Source organism: Dromaius novaehollandiae, chromosome 6 (assembly GCF_036370855.1).
Source record: "Dromaius novaehollandiae isolate bDroNov1 chromosome 6, bDroNov1.hap1, whole genome shotgun sequence".
In the NCBI taxonomy this organism is placed as follows: Eukaryota; Metazoa; Chordata; class Aves; order Casuariiformes; family Dromaiidae; genus Dromaius; species Dromaius novaehollandiae.
Window position 1 is genome coordinate 25,473,334 of NC_088103.1, and position 10,138 is coordinate 25,483,471.

A 10,138-nucleotide genomic window follows, 5' to 3' on the forward strand; every position below is an offset into this window, starting at 1 on the left:
GCCCCGAGCCGCGGGGCCGGGCGCAGGTGCGGGCCCGGCCCGAGAGCAGCGCCGCTCCGCGCCGCCGCCTGTAGATGGCGCCCGCGGGTCGCCTGGCGCCGCCAGCGCTCCGGCACCGGCACCGGCGGGCGGCGGGCGGCCGGCTCGGCCCGGCGGCCCGGGGATCCCGGCCCGGCGGCGCACGCACCTGCCCGCGGCGGCGGCGAGGGGGCTGGCTGAGGTGGTGCGCACACACACACACACACATGCACACACACACACACACACACACACACACATGCACACACACACACACACACACACACACACACAGGTATACACACACACACACACGCGCGCGCACACACACACACACACAGGTATACACACACACACACACGCGCGCGCGCACACACACACACACAGGTATACACACACACACACGCACACATGCACACACATGCACCCACCCGCATGCACACACACACACACGCACACACACACACACGGACAGACACAGGCACACTCGCACACACACACACACACACGCACATGCACATACACGCACACGCGCACACACACACACACACACACACAGTCGCAGACCCATTTGCTATTAACTTTTCCTCCCCCTCCGACGACTCCCGTTTGCGCCGGGGCTGGAAATGCGCTGCCTGTCGCCGCCGTTAACCCTGCGGCCGCCGAGCTGCTCGGGCACCGCCCGCGGCTGAGCGCGGCCCTTCTCCCTGCCCCTCCGAGCAGCCGAGGCCGCTTCCCGTCACCCAGCGGCTCCCCCTCCCCGACCGCCCCGGCCAGTCCCGACCGCCCCGAGCCCCCCGGGCCGGGCGGCGCTGAGTGCCGGGCTCAGGCGCAGACCAGACCCGCACGGAGGGGCCGCGCTGAGGGCGGGAGCCCCAAGCAGCCGCACTAGGAAGAGGAACATCCCCCAGTGCTACATCTGCCTTCCCCAACTGCCCCATCCCCGGGGCTACGGGGTTGAGGGGACTCCCTCGCTGTCCCCCCCGTGCAGTCGTTAGCACTCGGGAGGTCACTCGGCCTGGCGGAGACGCGCTGGGCCCCTGTCACTGCTGTCTGTTCGTCAGGGGGGAACAACTTTGTGGCGGGCCGGGGCGGGGAGGGCGCCGGATCTGAAATTTCCTCCCGAGAACGTATTTTGCCCTGGTTTCTTCTTTTCCCGTTGCTGTCTCCCCCTCTCCGTGATGAGACGGGCAGTGATAAGGGACTCGGCAAGAAATACACGGCGTGAGCGCTCCGGAGAACGGAGCTGGAGCTCGGCGGCGGGGAGCGAGGCAGAGTCCCGAGGTCGGTAAACCAGGACCTTTTTCTCACGAAGGGAAGGGAAAGAGAAAGAAAATAAAAGAGAAAAAATAAAAAGGGGAAAAGAAGAAATGAAATGAAATGAAATGAAATGAAAAGAAAAGAAAAGAAAAGAAAAGAAAAGAAAAGAAAAGAAAAGAAAAGAAAAGTCCCCACTCGCTTGCCCCTTCCCCCACCGCACATACCAAAATATCACCTGGTGCCCCCTTCCCACACCAGACTTCCTGGAAGAATTGCTTTGTCAACATTCAAATCCACCCAACAATTTCTGTCTGTCCAGATTAAAAACACCAGCCCGTCCCCTCGGCGCTGCTCAGAGCCGGGCGGCCCTTCCCGACCGGGCGAGGCGGAGAGCGGGGGCCTGTCCCAGCCCCCTGCTCCGCACGGGGCTCCCCAGCTCTGAGCCCGTCCCAGCGAGCTTGGGCGCCTTTCCTCCTGCCCGGTTTGAAATAAACCTCTCGGTCCCTCTTTCTTTCTTACTTTCTGTCCTTTCTATTTCTTTCTTTCTTTCTTTCTTTCTTTCTTTCTTTCTTTCATCTTTCTTTCTTTCTTTCTTTCTTTCTTTTCTTTTCTTTTCTTTTCTTTTCTTTTCTCTTTTCTTTTCTTTTCTTTTCTTTTCTTTTCTTTTCTTTTCTTTTCTTTTCTTTTCTTTTCTTTTCTTTTCTTTTCTTTTCTTTTCTTTTCTTCTTTCTTTCTTTTTTTCCTCAAAGAGGATCTGAGGATTTCCCCCTTCTCCTCTAACCCAGCCCCCCCCCCAACCTAGGAACATTTACACTTCAAAAGAGGCGCCCGCCTCTCTGCGGAAATTTCAAGAAAAATAAACTTTTGGGGGGAGTTACGGCGATAGCGATCTCTAGATCTGCTTCATTAGCCGGCTTTCTCCAGCTGATCAAGCCAAAATCTTCCCTATTGATGCCGTCCCCCCCTCCCCAGCACACCACCACGAGGGCCTGGCAGCTCCCCTCCGGGGTCTCCTTAGTCCTGCCGGGCCGCGCTGCCCCCCGGACTCGCCTCGCCCGCCTCCCCGCTCGGACGCGGGTGCAGCAGACGTGGTTCTCGGCAGTCGCCGCCTCTCCTCTCCTCTGCTCCCGCCGGGGGGGCAGGTCGGCTCGGGCTGCAGGCCAAGGCCGCGGAGCAACGGGGATCGGGCAACGGGGGGGATTTGTTGGGAAATTCAGGCCTTCAACAAAATTGTTTTAACTCCGATCGTCGTCTCAGAGCCAGAAGTGGCACGCGCGTTGTCCCTCGGTTTTCTATAGCTTGGGTCCGCTGCTACCTGCAGCTGGGACCTGGTTCAGCGCAGTCTATCGCTGTAGGGTCGGCATGCTGGGGGGCAGCGGGGGGCAGAAGTTTGGGGTTTACACCACCTCGATATGCTGCTGACTCGTCAGCTCAGCAAATCGCTTTTCTTATTTCACCTTGCCAAGTCTGAGAGCGCTTTCAGCCCAAATATTGGTAATTTGGGGGCGGTAGCTCTGTCCGCAGTACTCCCCAGCACTGTATTTACGAATTTACATGATAAATCTACCCTTGCCGTCTATATATATTTTTCTGACCTGTGACAATTAATTTAACCTGGAGTGAGGAAAGAAGGGGCAAAATCGCTGGCTGTGAAAGGAAAAGAGAAGCTCGGGATATGAGCTTTTGTGGGAATGAATCGCCGTGAGTGTGTGTGTGTGTCGGGGGGGGGGTCTTCGAGGCGCTCCGTCCAGGAGGCTCGAGACGAGGTTGCACTTGGTGGCCGAGTTTAACAAATAAATACAAAGTTTAGTTCTAAATTAACAATTAAAAAGAGGGAAGAGAGAGGGGAAAGGATAAAGGCCCCCATCCTTCCCCTCCCCCGTCTCCGAGCCCCTCTCCCTCTCTCCCCCTCTAAGCACCTCTGGTCACGTTGGAGGATGAGTTTTTGGAGAGCTTCTGGTACAATATGGAGCACCACGGGCTGCAATTTCACACTCCACAGCACATTCCCCCTAAAGCTACTTTCTTTTTTTCCCCGTCTAAGACCCCCTCATGTCTCCCCCCCTCTCCCGCTCCTTTGTGAGCCGGGGGGGGGGTGCGTGTCGGGCCGCGGCGGCCGCGGGAGGCCGGCGGGCGGCCGCGGGCAGAGCGGCCGGGTGCGGGCGGGCGCGGGGGCGCGCCCCCCCCCCCCCCCGCCCTGCCTGCTGCTGGCTTCTCCCTTCTCTGCATTTGTTTGCCCTGAATGGTAATAGCCCACGTGTGCTGCTCTTTATTCAGTCACCGACACTTTAACCTCTCCTCTTTACAAGAGAGCGTTTGCCACAAAAACGAGACAAGCCGGAGACCTTTTACAGCCTCATTGAGGGGGGGGGGGAAAAGAGAGAAAGAAAGAGAGGGAGGAAAAAAAGCCAACACTGTGAAGAGACACTTCTGCAACAAAGCTGCCTCTTAGCGCACCGGGCCGCCGGGGCTGGGGCGAGTCTCCAGGCCTCCCGGGCCGCAGACATGTGGGGACGGCGAGAGGCTCAGGGCACAGCCGCCTGCGCCTGCCCCCCCGCCCAGAGCAGGTAGGCAGCAGCGGGCACAGCGCTGCGGCGCCCGGCCCCGGCCCCGCACCGGCCCCGCACCGGCCAGGGAAGCCGCGGGGCCGGGGGAGCCGCGCAGGGCGGCGCGGCGGGGCCTCCTGCCCCCCTGGTGATGGGAGGCGGCGGCACCGGCAAGGCCCAGCTGCCTCTTCCCCGAGCCCTGCGCTGACGCTGGGGGGGAGCTGGGGGAGCCCCCCCGCCGCCTCCTCCCCCCACGCCAGAGACGCCTTTTTTTGTCCTCCTCTAATTTCTCCATAAAAATCCCGATGAGTGAATTAGACGCTTATTAAAGTCTCCTTTTAATCAGCAGTAATGGGAGACCCTCCCTCCCTCCCTCTCTGCCCGTCCAAGGTTAGTTTGCCTCCGGGCCATTTGCAAATGTTAGGATTTACAGTTATCACACGGAAAAACATTTATATAACCCCTAACTATAATACACCCATAAAAACGGGGAGGGAGCGAAAACTGCTGCGGATCAGCGAAAAACCCTGTCGCTTGCCCATTAAAGTCCCCGGAAAGGGTAATTCCGGCAGTGAGAGGGGCAGGGTGTGCTAATGACTGCCGGGTCTTCGCCTTTCCAAAAGCGGTCGCACAGAGAGACCTGCCGGGCAGCGGGGCGGCCGCTGCGCTGTGCTCCGCGGGGCCGCGGCGAAGTTGGGAGCAGACTTCACACATGCACGGAAAGTAGCCCGAGACGTCCTTCTGCTGCTTCTCCCTATATGTGATTCTTTCCTTCCTTCCTTCCATCCTTCCTCTCTTCCTTCCTTCCTTCTTCCTTTTTCTGTTTCTTTCTTTCTCTCTCTCTCTCTCTTTCTCTCTGTGTTTCCCTCTTTCTCCCTCTTTCTTCCTTTCTGTCTCCCCTCCTTTCCCATCGCAGCTGAGCCCGGACAAGTTCCGTACATACACGCATGCCCCTTCCCGCAGAAAGTTGCCCTGCGCGCGTTGCTGGCGGCGCTTCCCAAGCGCTGCTCTGCCTCCTGCCTCCTGCCCCGCTCCCCGGCGCCGCTGCTGTGCTCGGGGCTGGGCCGGGAGCGGCTTTGGGGCAGAAAGGCTCCTTTTCGCCACTGAACAAAGGCTGGAAACGCACCAACAAAGGCCGCGGCGGCGGCCCCGCCCGCCCCGCCCCGATGCGGGGCGCAGGTGAGGGCCGCCGCTGCCGCCGCCGGCGCGGGGCTCCCTCCTGCCGAGCGGTGCCGGGCGGGCGGGGGTGGCGGGGCGCTGGCAGGGGCGAGGGGAAACTGGCCGTGAGTTTGTGGGGAAACTTTCTTCCTTCCCTTTCCCCCTCCGGAGAGCCAGGGGAGTAGGCGGAAGCAGCGATGCCGGCCCCCCCCGGCCCCTCTCCTCGCCGAGGGACTCGCTGCCGCCCTTCCCTGGAGCGGGCAGCGGGAGCCCGAGCCGGGCGCCTCGCCGGGAGCGCGGCGGGCAGCGCGCTGCTCCGCGTCGGCTCTCGGCGGCCTCGGGCTTGGGCGGCGCTGGGGAAGAGCATTGAGCGAGAGAGGCAGAGACAGAGGGGCTGAAAGGACGGGGGAGCCTCCGAGCGGGGGGAGAAAGAGAAAGAAAGGCTGAAGGAAGGAGAGAAAAGGGAAATTTCAACTTCGAAGAGGAACCGGGGCGCGGAGGGGGGGCCGCGGCGCGGGCAGGAGCAGCGCTCCGCGGCAGCTCCCCGGCTGCCCGAGCGGCGCGGCTGGGCGCGGGCGCGGGCGCGGAGGGGGCTCTGCCGGCCGCTCTCGCCTGCCCGTGCCCCTCATCCCTTCCCTCCTTCCTCTCCTCCCCGAGGCTGCGAGCCGAGCGCCACCAGGCAGTGCGAGCCCTGGCGCCGGGGTGCGTGCGTGCGTGCGTGTGGGGGAGCGGCTGTTGATCCCGACCTGCTGGACTCCAAAAACCTGCCGCTGCCGACTCCCTCCCAGCCTGTAAGTTCAGAATTACAACCTTCTACATCTATGCAAACTTTTGTTTATCGGAGAGTTGCTTTCTCCGGGAGAAAGAGAAATTGTCGCCATGTGATCAGCTAATTTCTGACACACGGGGTTTTACCCCTCCCCCGGCGTGGGGAAAAATATCTCCCGTGGATCTCTCTTAACTGTGCACAATCCATAACTTTGGCAATGTATATACAGTGTGGTTTCTGCAAGGCAGTTTTCCAGGGTTAGGGGAAGTGGTTGCATTCTGCTAAATGGATCCTTTGTGGTGAGTGCAGATTTATGCCCAGTTTTGATTTATAATTAAATTAGCTTCTAATTTGCAATATGTGTGTCTGTGTTTAAAATGTATCTAATCTGTGAAACTGGGGACGGGGGCACTTTAAATGAAAATCTACCTTTCGCCTCAAGGGTTTCTGTATGAAGGGATGGCCGGGAGGGCAGCGTGCAGCAGGAAAGCGGGGCTGTAATTTCCATTAGGAGATGTCAATCAATCCTTCTTTTCAATACATCAATTAATAAATCCGATTGGCGCTGCGGGCTGCTCCCCCATGGCACCCTCGGTGGGTGGACGGGGCGGCGGGAGGGGAGGCAAACTTGGCGGGGGAGGTGGCTGCGGGCGGGACCCCGAGCCCTCTCCCCCGCTGCTGCCGGGCTCTCAGGCCGGCCCGGACCCCGGGAGGCGGCGGCGGAGCCGGGCCCCTGGGCCCGTAGGGTGAGGGCAGAAGCGGAGCCTGCCCCGGGGTCTCCGTCGGCTCTCACAGCGCTGGAGCAGCGCAGCTTGGGCAGGCGCGGCCGGTGCCCCCACGCACGGCGGGGCCGCGCTGGTGCGGGCGTGCACACGCCGCCGCCACGGGGCCTGGGACCCCCGTCTTGGTTGATTTATTTAGGCTTCACTTGTTTCAACGACCCCCGCCTCCCCCCCTCGCTCGGTCCCACCCCACGCAGCTCCAGCCCGGGCAATAAACATCATCATTTTGTTCGGGTGTTTTCAGACCGAACTGCAGCACCTCGGTTTCATTTTTCACAATTAAAAAGGGGCCGGGATGCGAGGAAACTCCTCCGCTCTGACAGTTCCGCCTAGCCCCGTTGCTCTCTCCGCTGTTACTGTGTTCCCCACGTACACAAACGAGCGGGGAAATGGGTGGAAGAGAATATTTCTTTATTACCGCTATTTCTAACCGGGCGAACGTGGGAATTCGATGGCCGCTCTCTAATTTAGCCATGACATCAATTCTCCGTTCTGTTTAAGTGTCGCCGATAGTCGCAAACAACGCCAGCGCCGCGGGTGTCTGGGTAGCGGCAGGGAGCCGAGGCGACCCCGGCGCCGGGCTGCCAGGGGCCCGAGCGGGGGCGGCCGCCGAGCGGGGGCGGGCAGGCGCGGGGGCTGGGGCGGGCCGGGCGCCGGGCGCCGCTCGCTGCGGCTCTGCCCTCGGGCGGCGGAGCCCGCAGACCTCGGCACGCCGCGCTCGGGCGGGCGGTCACCTCTCCCTGCCCCGCAGACACCCTGTGCTAGCGAAATTCTGCCGGGGAAACGGATGGCTCTTCCCAAACCCCGCTGCTGTGGAAGAGATCCTTAAGGAGGGAGCATCCTCCAACTACTCCGCACTCATCATCATCATAATAAAGCCTGTCGGTTTGATTTAAAAACAGCACGGGAGAGAACATGCCTGTCACTGAACGCTATCTCCTCAGCTTTTCCTTTTTTCCCCCACCCTAAGCATAGGTTTTTTACTCAGGTTTTGCGTTTTTTTGTTGTTGGTTTGAGTCGCTCGGCACAAACGTCTTTGCATGTCTCTAATGTGCGGGTAACGCTGTGTAAATACCGGGCTGGCAGTGGGAGCACTGCAAGTCTGAATTTGCAGGGCTGAACTTCGGGAAGAAAAGAAGTAAAAAGAAGAGAGAGAGATTGAGAGAGAGTCTCCCAGGCAGCTTGATCCCATTAGCTCCGTCCTTGGGTTGCATATTTATACGGTCTAGGAGGTGAACAGATGGACTATCAATTTAATTCCATCTTCAACACCATCAGAGATTGATTTTCTACTCGCTTTTAATTTTGCCATAATTAATTAGATCATTACAACTGTTTTCTATTGATCTCCCTATTTAAACCTCAGATGCAAAGGGACTTCAGCAGATCCTTTAAAAACACAGAAGGGAAAAGGAACAGAGAGGGTTGCAAACTTTCTGAAGGTTTTTCCTGTTTCGACTTAGAAGATTTTCAGTGGAGAAGAACGAAAAAAGCCGCTATGGCCTTTTCTTTTTTATGGCCTTTTTTCGTTGCCTGTATATTTTTCCTTTACATTTACAAGACTTTGGTGAATCTTCGTGATATTTATACATAAAATGCAACATAGATAATATATTTAATTGTCCGATTATGAAAAATATCGCACGTGTGTATGTGTATATATGCATATGTGCACAAATACAATGTATTTAATACTAACATTCATTGGCGTGGTGCACATATATTGATATATGGGGATTTCATCGATAGGAAACAGATTCGGTTCTCTAAAGGGTGGGGGATTTTATTTGCCTCCTGCCTGCGGCTCTCCGTTTCTTGTACCCGAGTCACTCTCTAGATGGGGGATGTTGCACCGCCGACGCGACTAGAGACGATCAAAGGAAACAGGAGCTGCGAAGCCCGGCTCCAGGCGTTAGCCGGAGCCTTTCTTTCCCAGCCTCCCCCCTTAGCAAGCGGTTAGCGACCGGGACGGCAGGACGGCTCTGTGCTGGCAGTCGGCGACGTTTGCATTTTAAACCTCCATTTAGGTTTCTTTTTTTTTTTTTTAGTTCTTAAACTAAAAGCTCCGTTTCTATATGTGATTTGAAAGAAACACACCGCGTGGTTGTGCCCTTACCGCGGGCGGCAGCGCGGAGGAGCAGCTCTCCCCCCCGAGAGGGGCTGTTGGGAGCTTTGTCTGCAAACCGCAGCGGTGGGGCCGGGGGGGGCAGCCCCCGCCAGCGGCACCAGAGGTTTCGGGGGGCGGCGGGGCGCGCCGAGAGCGCCGCGCCCCCGGGCCGCCGCCGCGGAGCTGCCCCCGCCCGCCCGCCGCCGCCGCCCGCCGCAGCCCCGGCCCGGCCCGCGGAGCCCCGGAGCCCCGGCAGCGCCGCGCCGCCCCGGCCGGCGGAGCGCGGGCTGGCAGCAACGCCGCCCCGCAGCGAGTCTCCGGCGGCCGGGAGGGAGCGGCTGCGGGGAGAGCCCGGGCGGCGCCTGGGGCCTCTGCGGGCGGGAGGGAGCTCGGGCCGCCGCCGGTGGCCGGAGTCGGGGTGTGGAGCAGCGGGGGGCTGCGGCCGGGCGGGGCAGGGCCCGGGGCAGGGGCTGCGGGTGCTCGCCAACCCCGCGCGATAGCCCGGGTGGGCAGCGGCCCCGTGGCGGGCGCAGCGCGCAGCCCTTAGGGCAGCGGGCTGGGACGGCGGGACGGCGGTGCCGGCGGAGAAGCTGGCTGGCGAGGGGGTGTGTGGAGGGAGGCAGGGGCAGGCTGCCTCCTGCCAAAGGAGGGAGTTGGGGGTGACGGTCTCATCCCTCCCTGCTGAATATTCAGCGCCCCCCCGCCCCTTACCTGCTCTCCCTGAGCTTTGAGCCATGGCTCCTCTGCCTAATGGCCCGTCTCCCCGGGACGGCTGCGAAGCAGGAGATCCGCCGCGGCCTTTTCTTCGCTTCTCTCCTCCCCGCTTGGGTGTCTTGCTTTCCCCCGCTGACTTTCGAGATCTAGGCGCAACCACCCAAAACTAAACGGTTTAGATAACAACACACACACACACACACACACACACGCACGCACACGCACACACACCAGAGCACCACCGCCACCAAAAAAAAAAAAAAAAATAGCCAGCCACAGAGAAAGAAACGCCGCTCTACTGAGCCGGGACAGGCTAAAAGGAGGGGAAAATAAATAACAATCAAAGCAAATGCAGCGCTGCTGCTTATAAAAGTGGAGAGGGACTCACCTGCTGCCATACACGGGGCCGGGCAGCCGGGAGGGAAGGGGGCTGGGGGGACGTGGGGGGCAGCGCCTGGACTTTGAATCGGATCCCCCTCTGCCCCCCTCCTGCAAACCGGCTACCTGTAGGGAAGTCTTGTTGCAACAGCAGATTAATTTGTTGTCTTATTACCATAAAAATGTGCTCGGCGAGGGGCTGGCGGGGCGAGGGGGCGCGGGGCGCGGCAGGGCGGAGGAGGGGGGCAGCGCTGCCCCCGGCCCGGCCCCGGCGCGGGGGTCCGGCCGCTCCGGCCGGGGGGGTCGGGCCGGGCCCCGCCGTCCGCACTGCGCGCAGCCAGGGCAGCTTCGCGCCGGCCGCCCCCAGGGGCGCTCGGCTTTGTGTTTCTGAGAGACTCCCTGTCCG

General features: G+C 60.2%; 1 protein-coding gene across 1 annotated transcript in view; it reads right to left on the reverse strand.

Moving 5' to 3' along the window:
- PAX2 (paired box 2) overlaps window positions 1-9,882 on the reverse strand; it is a 101,542-nt gene extending 91,660 nt beyond the window's left edge. Inside the window, exons 1-2 of the mRNA XM_064513948.1 lie at window positions 9,743-9,882; window positions 9,352-9,500 (exon numbers count right to left, since the gene is read on the reverse strand). Coding sequence (XP_064370018.1) covers window positions 9,352-9,376 — 25 coding nt within the window. The 5' untranslated portion in view covers window positions 9,377-9,500; window positions 9,743-9,882. The remainder of the gene's footprint in view (window positions 1-9,351; window positions 9,501-9,742) is intronic.
- Window positions 9,883-10,138: the final 256 nt, after the last annotated feature.